Genomic DNA, 13,793 nt, shown 5'->3' on the forward strand with positions numbered 1-13,793 from the left:
AGGGAAGCATGATCCTCATGCTCTTCCCTTCTCTCATTTACCTGAATTTGTTCACCACTAGCCAGAGCTAGAAAAAGAGGCTACTGGTCAGTCATACCAGCAAGGCACTTGGCTCTTTGACCAAATGACAGCAGAGGTTTTCAGTCTAGCCTCCCCTTGTAGGTATTTTTTTAACATGCTGAGACCAATAAACCTCATCCATCTTCCCCAGGAGGGCTTATTTTCCAGAGAAGAGAGGACTGTTGATGGCAGGAGAAATTATTTCAACCAGGACTGTGCTCTGATCCTTTGGGTATACACCATATTTAGTCTGCTGCTGAGAGGGGGTTGTTTCGGTATTTTGTATTTGGCACGTTGATGGGAATTCCTAGAGGATCCTAGCTTTCCCTTTTTGGGATGTCTCCATCCACAGGTCCTACTGCACAAGGCTGTTGGCTACTAGCAGGGGAAGGAGGGGGGACAGCTGGGGACTGAAGGTTTGGGGGGTGTGAGGGAGGTTTGATGAGGACCAGATCACTTCCTACCCCTGCAGGTCTGGCTCCCAGTGCCCTGTCCTCCTCTCCCCCCCAAAGCACTATGCCTGCTGCCTGTTCTTTCCACTGCATCCCAGGGAATATTCCCCCTCAGCTATTTATCACTTCTCTTCTTCCTTTTATGGATAGAGGGGGATATTTCTTATATATGACAAAGTATTCACAGTCCTTTCTCAGGAACAGAGCTGGGCACTGAATTGCAAAAGAAACCTGGGCAAGTCCTCTCTGGAGGTGGGAAACAATCCTCTTGTTCCTCAGGGGCAAAGGAGGCTTAAACCAGCCTCAGGCTCTGAATGTCACAAACACAGGGAGACCTAGAGCAACCTCCACCTACACATCCCTGCTGTGTTAGGAATAACCCCTGAACACAGGGACTTAACTTGAAAGCACACTGACGGTGGGTGGGAAACCTTCTGTGCCACAGGAGTGTGACTTGCCCTTTGTCCTTCTCAGAGGCAGGGGGCCACAAGGAGCCAGGGTGCTTCCCAGGCAGGAAAGAGTTAATAGTCCATTTGCTTGGCCAGACAGTTTCACCCAAGGAAAAAGCAAAAACTCCAAATTTGTGAGTTAAGGGCACCCATTTCAACTTATGGCCATCCCTTTTGTGCCTTCCCAAAAAGCCAGAATCCACCTGCTTCCCTGAAAATCAGCTTGGGGCAGGGAGAGCAGCCCGGAGCTAGGCCCTCCTGGGAATGAGGTCCTTGGCTCAGGCTGTCTTTTTTAACCCAGGTACCGAGAGGATTTTCCAGCAGGACGTAGTTTCCAGAGCCCCTCCCCATTGACAAGATTCTCCTCCTCTATATAGGGAGGCTGCAAAGGCAGGGAGGATTTGGGCTGTCCCGGCTGGTGGCTGTACAGGTTCCCGACTCTCCACTCCACTCTGCTCCCCCATCAGACCCTGTAAGTACCCGGGGATCCCTGCTGGGGAGGGGGCGGGGGCTTGCTGTGCTTTGGGATGGAGCAGACTGGCCAGCTAACTATTGTGCTGCTTTGCAAACCCATGCAGTGAATTAACCTGCAGATACAAATCAGAAATAGGAACTGACCCATCAGCCACACTCAAACAGTTTATCCCGACTTGTGTATCACTGATTGGATTCTGATTAAAATGCATTAGAGTGCACATTTGAAAGCGTGCACAGATGTTCTGGCTTGCTCCTTAGCCATTCCTAATTGAGCCTTAAAGACACTGGCTGCAGAGCACGAGTTGTGCCCCAAGCCCATGGCACTGCAGCCCACAAGGTGGTGGCACTGCCGGGTGGTGGCAGGTACCTACTGCCATGAAGTATCACATCTGCATTTGGTAAAGAAGAAACCTGGAAGACTGAGCTGCTGATATTCTGAAAGTGTTGCTACATTTTCAGTGCTAATAAGGGAACTTAGTCCACTTCCCATGCTGTTTAAAAAAAACTATAACCAAATAAAATAATTTTTCAGTTACTTATTCTTTACACAGTAAAAATGCTTTAAAATTAGAAGAAGAAATTGAAACCTTTTTTTAAAATGCCTTAGCATTGCATATGTGTTTTTTTAATATGCTGGGAATAAAGTTTAAGCAAAACTAATCTGATAATTCACCAAACTACAGTATTTCAAGTAATTTCAAATGTGGGAAAATGAAGCAACAAACTCGGACCTTTAACAAAACGCTATGAGCAAATAAAAAGGACAGTAGATGGCAGCATAGGAAGCAGGTTCAGTGTCTTTTCAGAAGTTCACCGGCTTCTTTCACATACACACAAATATATATGTATGTATATGTGCATCTACACATATATAAATGTTGATAGGCACTTGAGATGCATGTGTGCATACAGAATTAAGAAGCCATAAAAGATATTTTAAATATAAGGGACACCAGAAATCAGTTTGTCATTATCATCTTAATACATATAGTTCTCAATGAAATCTTTTCTAAAACGCATGTGTTTAAAAACAAGCCCACCTTCTCTTTCACTCAAAGCTTTGCAGCTTGCAACAAGACGCTGTGCACAGCTGTACTCCTAAAGTTCTCAACTCCCTAAAAGCACCAACAACTCAGAGGCTAAAACAGTGAACTCCCAGAGAGCAAAGCACTTGGTTAAGTGGTCACTTGGTTGAGTACAATGATATTCCTCTGACTGTATTCGCTTAGATGTAAACAATGATTTTTATTATCTCATTTGCAATTGACACGCTAGTCCCTAAAAGGTATTTGTTTTGAATTTGTTATCATTACATTTTTGTGGAACAGCTCTATTGAGGAGAACATCACCATATATGGTAGCATGCATAGATGTATGCTGAGGATCCCGATGCTTTAGAACTCCCTCAGACTTATTAGTTGCAAATCTGTTGGCTTTTCTTTTAAGTATGTTAATTTTAGAAGAAGCCAAGAGCTGGAAACATCTTTCCAACTTGTGCAAAATCCCATTAAAATATGGATTATTTATTCATTCCAGTGAACACGTAGAATCTGGTTTACTTAATAGAATGACATTTGAGGGTATTTGAAATAGCTGGTATTTTGCAGAGAAAGGGAATCTATCCCCATGTGATGCAATTCACGTATTTTTTTCCTTCTTTTTTAATTTTTACAGTTTATAACACAGGTATAACCTATGCCAATTTTTTTTGGAGTGTTAGAAGAGCTACCAAGTGTTTAATCAGAGTTATGGAGTGACTTGACTTAACAGAGATGAGAAGACCTGGTAGAGGACTGAGGCACTTACAGGCATTATGATTGAAGTACAGAGAAAACGAATTTTTTAAATGAAAAGCAAAAATTAATGCAAAAGTTCTTTCCTAAAATACAGACTCTCTCTCTTTCATGGTTGAACCACCATGAACTAGTATTGATGATTCCTCCATGTTCAGATGAAAATTCCATGATGAGAGTAAGAATTTGAGGGGTGGTCCTGATGACCAGCAGGGAGAGGTGAAAGACCAGGAGGGGCTGGTAGTAGTGCCTGTGACAAAGATAACTGTGCTGAGGAACCAGCTACAAAACAAAGATCACAAGATTAGGAGTCACTCCTAGATTTGATGTTTTTCAAAAGCAAGGCTCAGGTGGGTAATTCAGTTAAGTACTGGAGAAGCAAAAGATAAGCAACTTGGAAAGAACATAGTCAAGAACTAGCGTAGACCAAGAAACACAGTTTGAGTCCAGCAGCAGGTTACTGCTACATTCTGTCAGAAACCATTTAGAAGAGCAGGATGTGGTTTCTTAAAGTAATTCACATACTTGGCTATATGTTCCTCTGTTCTAATAATTATTGCCTGTACATCTGTGATAAGCTTTCATACTGACATGCACACCCTGCAGAGGAAGGGAGGAGTGCCCTTTATCTTCTCATTAGGAAAAAGTAGTCCCTCTAAAATCTGACCCAGGAGGCAATTCCACTTGGTCAATAGCCTTTTAATTAAAGTGCACTTCCTGGAGATATTTATGCTTTGTCCTTGGAATAATATACTCAGGATAAGCCAATTGTAAAGACAGCATTCAACTTATGTTTCTGACATGATAAGGGAAAAGACAGTGAAGATCAGACAGACACATCTGCAGTGGGACAGCAGGAGTAAAGTAAGCATGCCCATATGTATGTGCACATGTAGAGTTTAGACAAGTATAATGGATGGATCCAGTTTGGTGTAAGTTGGCACATTTGTAGGGCAAGAAAGTTCATACCAGTAGTATTTTTGCAACTGCTTTTCCTCCCTGTTCCTCCTTCCTCCCTCAGGATAGCTCACCTTTGAGTATAAAAATACTTACTCACGTATGTGATTTGGCTTCTCCTCTGCCTAAAAGAATAGATGAGAACTTCTCACTGCCCCTTGCACAGATAAGATATTGGTCTTCTTTTCTGCCAGCCCTACAGTTGAAACCCAGGAACTGGCTAAGAGGTAAAGTTTGCCTTCTCAGGCAATGTTGTCAAAAGGTAGTAATGAACCTTTCCCCTTCGCCCATCTCCCCAGTATGAATCATATGCTGGACCAGTGAAGTTCAGTCTTCATCAGAGATGAACTATGAGGTTTACTGTCAACTATTAAAGCTTCAGAAGATCATTAGTTCAGTGCACAGCACCTCACTAGGATAAATCTAGTTGAGTTTGTGCAGCTCATCTTCTACCCTTTCCATTCAGAAACATTTCTTTAATATTAATATGCTTTAATTAATATTCATGAAAGTATCAAGTTATAATATTAATTAACCCACACTTAATAACTGCATATCTTTTTTTACTATTATGGTACTCAGTTGCTACATAAACCTTAGCCTCAGATTCCAGAGGATCAGTCATGAAAAGTTCTTTTTACACAAAATCTATTCTTTCTCCTCATTGTGTTTCAGAGGAGTTATGAGATCCAGCTCTGACTGTCTATTCCCTTTTTTCTGTAGGGGGTCTGTCTATTCTTATAATATTTAAACTAGTCAAACATAGTTCTTAGATCTAGGGGATTAAAAACTTTTATTTCCAAACTCTGCAGTTCATGCCACCTCTTATGCCCTCCAATCTCATCTCGCTTTCAAAAAGACTGAATTTAAATAACAAGGTCTAGAAAGTTTTATGTGCAGGACGAAGTAGGAGAAGGTGGCAGAATAAAGACAGACCAGCTCTCTGATTCATGCTGTAACCTGTTGGAAATGTCTTTGATTTAGCATGTAGCAAAGTAAGGAACTTCTCCTTGGTCCTTGGGCAACAAAACAGTTAAGAGCTTCTGGGTCATCCCACTGGTGACATGCTTTGTAGCAGGCCAACAGTTTTATCTTGGGTGGGTTTTTGAGGTAGCCAGAAAGGAGGATTTGGTAGCTTGATTTCCACCACCATCATCATTTGTGGGCAGCCTCAAAGCAGCAGGATTTGACTCTTAAACTCAGTCCTGCAGTTAAGTCTAATTTTTGGTGTTCCTAACCAAATTCTTATTGAATTGAACATGCTGTCCCTTGCATGCTTGTCACTTAGCCAGGGGCAGCACAATCCAACCTTTCTGATGCTCCAGGATGACCGTATAGCTCCATCTTCAGAAATCCTCCCACTTCCTTGCTGCAGCAGCTCCTCCCACGCTGCTGGTTAGGTGAGGTCGGGAATGTGCTTTGCCCATTGCTACCACAGCAGGTGCAGATGGGCCATGGCAGGTCCCTGCTGCTCCTGGAGCCACAGCCCTGGCAATGGGGCAGCCCTCCGTTTGTTCCCGGCCGGCTTCACCCTGCAGCCGCCAGCTGGATAACTCAGCTGGAGAGAATACCATCTCCATTATTGGAACTGTGTGGCTCTACCAGCCCTCCTGGCAACGAGAGAACATTTTCTGCCTTAATCCACACAGAGGTCAAATAGTTTCCTCTCACAGTTCTCTTCCAAGAATCCCCTGGGAGCGAGCAAAGGGCCGCATCCTGCAGAGCTCCCTGGCCGGGACTCGGGGTGCTGAGCACTGCGTAGGCGGCTGGCATGGCAGAGCCCAGCTGGGAGGGTGTCCCTCCTGTTCACCCACACCACCACACACACCACATGTGCATGGACAACCTGGGTGAATTTTTGGGAATATCCAAGCAAGGCTGGTGGCTCTAGAACAAGCACATCTAGAAGAAATATTTATTTCTTTTCAGATGAGAGACTTGTCAAAGGAGTTTGAAGAGCTAGGACACCTAACTTCCACTGAATTTCAGGGGGGTATCATCTAACCCTCTTAGGCACCTCTAAAAATCCTCCTTTGTTTTTAAGCTTCAAGTCACCTCCTGCATAGTCCATGGCTCTCTCTCAAACCCCTCACACAGTCTGGCCTTGCAAAAAAACAATCTGTGAAAAGGCTTCAGAGACAAATATTGAGAAACCAATCTCTGATACTCCCAGAGCACAAGGCGTCCATTTGGCTACACACCCCTGAGCTTGGTCTTTACAGCTATTGTTCTGCTTACGGGTTCGATGCTGTCATCTTTAGCAGTCAGTTCCCCAAACTCCCTCAAGATTCACATTTGTTTGAATGCTGTAAATATTGAATTCATTCTCAATAAGGAAATTAAACAGCCTCTGTCTCCTCAAGATGTTTTTCTTGGGCACACACTCTTCCCTACTCCCTGCTGTAGCTCCTCCCCAGCTACCCTCTCTGCTCTGCTGCATGGAAGCTTCCCTGGTGAGCTCCACTCTTTTCCTGCCCTGTAGCAAACCACAAGAAGTTCTCTGTTCACTCCTTTCCTCATTTAGAGCTGCGTGCCCCACGGGACAGAACAGAACACTTAGGAAAGCTCCAGTACTATCAGCAAAGCTACTGCAGTTACATCCCAACCTCCAGTGGCAGAGCAGGAAGGAAGCTGCCTCTTGCCTCTCAAACATGGTGCCAAGCAGCCAACCCCCCCGTTGCTCTCAGCTGCACAGCAGATACATGTCTCTGCTTTATCCAAGCGTGACTGCACAATGCTGGTTTATCCATGGACAATTGCATGACACAGATGCATCATCCTTCCAATTTGAGCATCAAAAAGATGATGTTCAGAGTATCTAATAGCTGATGCAATTTCCAGGCTTCTTCTGTTTGTTTTCTCTCTCATGATCAGCTCCCACTGTTTCATGTCTGAAACATGGAAAGGGGATAACTCTAAAATTACTTCTCCTTCACGAGCAGTACTGGTAATAGTTTTTTGTGCTTTGGTTTTTGACCTTTTCTTAATCTAATTCTTCTCCAAATGAAATGGTATTAGAATGATTGGAAATAGCCCTTTGCAAGAGAAGTATGTTTCTGTCCTTTCTGGAGCACAGCCTGGGAACTGTTCTACTAATTACTTGATTATTGCACTGGTATTGCAGTATGCACCCTACAGGAGCTAGGTGATGAGAATTTCTTTATGTATCTAAATTCAGTTAACTTTGTGATGAGCAAAAGATGAGCAGGAAGCAGTTCAGCTGGTAGCCTTGGTGCAGCCCTGACAGTCTCATTGCACAGACATCACTTATGACTTACTTTTCTCTCTGATCTTCAGTACAACATAAACAAAATCATGTACTAAGTCCAGGTGTCCTCATTTGTTTTAGTGCTTGAAGCTTTTGATTTAGGTAATTTCAGACACCATAACACAGTCCAAACACAGACATTTTAAGGTATCTAAGCTTAAAAAGTATCTGCATGGAAATGCAAGATTTGACACAGGACCTAAAGCACTTTGGATCTACCACAAGGATGATGTGAATAATGTGTTTTGCCTGAAACATCCCCACATATGTTTTCCTTTAAAGCAGAGTATTTTTCTTCCTCAACAGGTGTCTACTGAGTAAAAATGGCTCAAAAACCTCTCAGCGATGATGAGAAATTCCTCTTTGTGGACAAAAACTTCACTAACAACCCACTTGCCCAGGCCGACTGGTCAGCGAAGAGACTGGTTTGGATTCCATCAGAGAAACATGGATTTGAAGCAGCAAGTATCAAGGAAGAAAAAGGGGATGAGGTGACAGTTGAACTGACAGAAAATGGAAAGAAAGTAACACTGAGCAAGGATGACATCCAGAAGATGAACCCTCCCAAGTTCTCCAAAGTGGAGGACATGGCAGAGCTGACTTGCCTCAATGAAGCTTCAGTGCTGCACAATCTAAGGGAAAGATACTTCTCAGGTTTAATTTATGTAAGTAGAACCAAACACACACAGAGCATTTCCTATTGCATGCTACCGTGTCCCATCACAAACGAGGTGGATCCCACCTACTGTCAGGGATACATACAGTCCATGCATGTAAACACTGCTGTGCAAGTAGTCACCCCCCAGCAGTGGCATTCCAAACCAAAAATGTGTTCAGTTCACTTTATTCTCCATGATGCTCCTGCTTCTTTAATAATTGCTACTTTACTTAATTAGAACACATGAAGGTTTACTCCCCTAAGCCTGCTAATTCTGAAGGGATATTGTTGGTTTGGAAAGCACTCTCCAATAGCTAAGCAACAGCTCAGTCCTGGTGCTTTGAATTTAATCAATCAATCAGTCAATCAATCCATCCATCTGTAGGGACTTCTGAATGTCTTTAATGTAAACCTGAACAAACTTCCAGTAAGTTGCAAAAAGAACATACAGAAAATCCAAATCAGGCAGTTTTTCCTCAGGCAAAACTCCCACTGAAAGGCAGCTGACAAGTTCTGGTTTGGCAGATGTTTGAATAAAACCCTACGTTTGAATAAAGGAATAAACGCACTGGAATTCAAGTGAGAGCCCTCATACGCTCCAGTGTGTTACTGAACCAAAGTCATGTGTCTACTAAAGCTCTTTTTTTCCCTTTGCTGGTGAACTCAGAGATCAGACAACCTTGGACAAATTATAATCTTTGCTACGTTCATGTGAATTTTGGACAAGATTATTTTGTCTTCCAGTCCACATAGTGTATTAAGAGAAGCGTATTTTGACATTAATAACTCCGTCATCTATCTGCATGAACAGTAAACAAACTGCACAGTAAGAAAGCCCAGGAAGCTTGCATGGAACCTAGCTGTTCTCTTTGTTTTTTTACATGGAGGATCCCTACTCTATGCTGCAGGAATCCACAGTTTCAATCTATGGAAATTCTACTTGCATGACAGACCACTGATGAGTGAAAGAAAGCACACAGCTCAAGTAAAATGGTTTTAGAAGCAGGAGTAGAGCTCTCATTATTAATATGAAGAATGCTAAATTGGAAAGCAGGAAATGAAGCAGAAAATGCAATAGTTAGATATAGTACAACAAAGGAACTATAAAATTGTTACGCATAACTTGAAAGAGCTAAGTTCAAGATCTTTCCTTCAGGAATGCACCAAAATGCACATAATCAAGATTCCTGACAGAAGCCAGACTTGCCATCTTTTCAGTATTTGAGTTTACTGAATTTTAAGTTTGCAGGTGAACCTGCAGATCTACATGCTATTTTATCAGAACATGCAGCAGTATTTACCAAAATGGAATTTGTCTGAAAATGTTCTGCATTGTTGCAATACCTAACTACAATTACTAGCAGAACAGTAGGATAAAATGTGTGGGGTTTACTTCATTGTTGTTCTCAGCAACACTGCATTGATATTCCAGGATTTGCAATGTTTACTTGGTGGATTTTTTTGTAGAACATTCACTTTCTACAGGAAGAGGAAATTAATTTTTAAAAGTGGATAATGCAATTAGAAATCAAAGAATTTTTCATGGAGACATAAAGTGTATTAATTTTTCTTTCTCAAGAGAGCAGATTTTTAAGATGGTGATAAATTAACAGTTATGAAGACATTACTTTTACTTGTATTACAACAAGTTATTAGTATTTTCAGTAACCAAAAACTGCTTAGAACTGTCCAGCCTGACATAGCACTGCCCTACTAGATACTGTCATACCTTAAAAAAAATAAAATAAACAGGGGGTACCTAAACAGAATTTGAGATTTTGTTCTCATCCAATTGGAAAGCTAACTGTGAGCAACCCTCTCCTGGCTTTGCCATGCATTGCCTTTCTTGGAGTCCCACACATTAAAAGAAAATGTGACCTTAACATTTTCTTCTTTAGAGCCTTGCTGACACAAATGGGGATTCCCAATTCTGTTAAAGAAAAAATTCAACCTGGCTAGACAAAAACAACAAAAAATATGTTCCTTAAATTTATATTAATAAATAAGAAGATTGGGTGCAGAAATTCACAGTGTGACTGTACATTTGAAGAACACCTCAGCCTTTTTCTTCATCACAGATAATTAAGGAAGAAGGGCAAGATATGCATTGCCACTAACTCACGTTTCACATTGCCCAGAACAAGCAGAATCTGCTTTGTTCTCACAAAAAATTAAACAAAAAAATGATTATATAAACATCAATAAAATAGCAACACAATTTCAGTGGATTTGAGTTACTTGTGTCTGTACTCATAGGCACTACCAATTCTATCTTCGTCTAGCAGTACAAAGTGCTTTCTTAAATACAGAGCACTATAAACCCATATTGAAACCAGAGGGGAGATTCTTCTGCCCAAACTTAGACATTTACAACACAGATGTGTGTATTTGTGCCAGTCTCTCGTAAATACCCATCAGAAGTGCCTGTCCAAGGGACACACAAGCTCAGCACTCCTATGGACAATATCCCTAAGATACCTCAAGCCATGTTCTGTCTCAGACCTTCCAGGGAGAGATACAGCCCTGGGTCCCCTCTTTGGGCAGACCATGTCCTAAGTAGAATGATTTAAAGTACAGAAACTTCAATCCCCCACTTTTGATCACATGCTTTGCCAACTGGCTTCAAAACATCACATACGTTAATGTTTTCTCCAGAGCCTTGCAAAGCAGATACCTAGAACTACAATAGTGAAACCAAGAGGTCTTGGTCAACTTTCCCAAGGTGAGAGAAGGTATCAGTCACAGTCCAGTTAGAAATGGGGATTCCTGAACTTCATTGGTTCAGGCTTTTGCCTGCCATAAAAACCCACTTCTTGTGCCTCAAAGTTAGTTCTTCAAAGGTATGTTACTGGATGCCTGAGTGTGCAAACAGCCCTGCATCTGGCAAGTCAGGCAAATGACTATAAACCTTAGGGAAGGGAGGCTTAAATAATTTCCTGAATTGGAAATTTACTCTCATATTTTATTTGCTTGGTTGGGAATGATTAGTTGAGTGCATACAGTAAATCTGTTTCTACTGAAAAGTTGATGCTATCTTTTCCTTTAGAGCCCTGGCAGTCATTCTAGGATAAAACCTGCCACTTTTCATTTTGACACAATTACCACAGTTTCATTCAGAACTCCAGTATCAGTGAAAACCCAGCACAGTAATTATTTACCTTCCAGATCAAGGGTTTTAGTTTGGGGATCTTGAGAACTGGAAAAGATCTTGAGCTTGATTTTCTTGTTACCTGAGACCATGGAAACACAGCCACAACCTGTAGCAGTAGAAGAGGTCCCCATCACCACCCACAGCACCCCAGATGTTCTCCTGCCCAGCTTGAAGCACCCAACCTGCTCCTCCCTGCTGAGGCTGATGGTTGCTCTCACCGTGTTTGCTGGAGACCATATAAAGCACTCAGGCTGTGCCGAGTCCGGGTTGTGCCATTTCCTATTATGGTCAGGAAAGGGAAATCCCTGTGCCCAGAGCCAAGCCTCCCAGATGCCATTTTATAGTCCTGCACTGCACTGCTTCCTATGGGGGAACCAAGGCAGCTTGAGCCACCCTTGGATACAGCCCTGAGATTAAGGCACAGCAGCAGCTGCCCACCACAAAGCCCTCATTCCCACAGCACAGCAATACAGTGAAATAAAATCCAAACCTATTTATGCCTACATTAGAAAGAACATCATTTCCTTATTTCAGTTTTTTTTTTTTAATTGGCATGGTTTTGAAACTAACAGCCATAGGCCACTTTAAATATCACAGTATCCCTGCAATTACAATTTCATAGATTTGTAATTTTGTATTTTGGGGGTTGTTTGTTTTTTTTTTTTAAATGGGAGACTCTTGCCAACTGCTTACTTTTCGTAACTGTGACATATAGCTCATCATCTATTATCATATGTTATTATTTCTGCTCCCAGTTCAATAGCTGAAACTTTCCAAAATGAAGGAGAATAAAACCTAATCAAACCTGGATGAACAACTATTAGCTGGTAGCCAGTGTTCTTGCCTGTTTATGTATATATTTTCATACAAACGCCTTTATTAAACTGTAAACAGAAACCACATTTTTCCTTAAATTTCTCACAGAAATAGTCATGTAGTGAAGACATGACTATTCTGTTAGGACACCTATTTGGAACTTGAGTAGTTTTTTTTCCAGGACTCTCATCAATCCTTCTTCTAACATCAATTCAAGCTTCTTACCTAGGATTTCAGTTTACCAAATAAGACACTTACCTGTGCAGAGCACACACTCTGGTATGAAAATACACAGATAAAAAAATACTGAATATTGCAGCTGTTACATCATCACAGATAAGGGTCATTCACTATTTATTGAAAATAACTGAAGTTAGGAAGCTCTAAGATCAGATAAAAGCATGGTGATTCTACAGATTGCTAAAATAACATACTTTTCTACAGTTTGCTTATTAGAATTGATTACTTGTGCACTTGGAAACCACCCACACATGTACATTCAGAAACTGCTGCTTCATTTGTTACAGGAGGCAGAACACAAGAGTGTTATTTGCTAAAATCCTGATAGTTCAATGCTGCATTTCCCAGACTAGACATGGCATACGATACTAACTCTGGTTTTTATTTTCATTCCCTTGCAGACTTATTCAGGACTCTTCTGTGTGGTGATAAATCCATACAAACAGCTGCCCATCTATTCAGAGAAGATTATTGACATGTACAAGGGAAAGAAGAGGCACGAGATGCCACCCCACATCTATGCTATCGCGGACACAGCCTACAGGAGCATGCTGCAAGGTAGGAGAGTTTAATGCTGCAGCTCTTAGAAATCACTGCACAGTAACATGACAGAAAACACCTTTTAACTCCACATGTGCTCCTGCAGGAAGCACAGCCAGAATAGATCTCTTACAGAGGGCGACACAGGCTTTCTGGAAGTTTCGGAGGAATTCTTTGGCAGGAACTGCAGTCCACAAACACTGTGACTCAAAAAGGAAAAACAATCCTTTTACCCATCTGTGTTGAGGCATGTGGGAAGGTTTCAAAGTCAAGCAAATAGTTTTGGCAAATACGGGCATGGAAAATGCTCCCTCTCCACCAGTGGAGACTGTTCCAAAGTTAGCTGCTAGCGCTGCTGGATCTGTCAGTGTTGCTCCTATCTCTCTCTCCCCTAGCAAAACAAATTCAAATAATGTTTTGGGGCTACCTTCATTACAGGCTAACGCTTTGAAGCCCTCATTTGAGGTGCACTCTGTTTTCTAACAATAATGGCAACAAGCAGCAATTGGAAAGCAGTCAGGCCCCAAATGGTGCAAACAAAACCTTCAAAACTTACAGGGCTCTCCTGCAGTCACTACTGACAGACTAAGGGGTTTTGGCTTTAGGGAAAAATCATAAATTTAGGGATGAAAAAGCTCTTATGTATGAATCCTTAAACTTTTTATAATGTAAGTACCCAGCCTTGGAAAGTTTGAGTCTATAGATATTTAAAGGAAAGATCCTAGCTGAAGTCTTCAGTTTTTCTTATATATTTAGGAATGAAGGTACGAGGCTGCAACACCTGCAGATTACAGGGGCATGACCTGTTGCTGTCTTGCAGCAACCTCAAGAAAGAAAACCAAGACTCTGCAAAAGCTTTGAAAATTAAATTACTTCATTAGGGGCTTGATTCTGCAGAAATTCTGGCTGGCAACCTGTGGCTCAGCAAGGGT

General features: G+C 41.8%; 1 protein-coding gene across 3 annotated transcripts in view; it reads left to right on the plus strand.

Moving 5' to 3' along the window:
* Window positions 1-1,337: 1,337 nt before the first annotated feature.
* Window positions 1,338-13,793, plus strand: part of MYH11 (myosin heavy chain 11) — a 59,642-nt gene continuing 47,186 nt past the window's right edge. For all 3 annotated transcript variants that reach the window (XM_051632036.1, XM_051632037.1, XM_051632038.1), the window contains exons 1-3: window positions 1,338-1,433; window positions 7,763-8,121; window positions 12,723-12,879. In XM_051632036.1, the coding sequence (XP_051487996.1) occupies window positions 7,780-8,121; window positions 12,723-12,879 (499 nt within the window). In that variant the 5' untranslated portion in view covers window positions 1,338-1,433; window positions 7,763-7,779. The remainder of the gene's footprint in view (window positions 1,434-7,762; window positions 8,122-12,722; window positions 12,880-13,793) is intronic.

The sequence above is a fragment of the Apus apus genome, chromosome 14, assembly GCF_020740795.1.
Source record: "Apus apus isolate bApuApu2 chromosome 14, bApuApu2.pri.cur, whole genome shotgun sequence".
Classification (NCBI taxonomy): Eukaryota; Metazoa; Chordata; class Aves; order Apodiformes; family Apodidae; genus Apus; species Apus apus.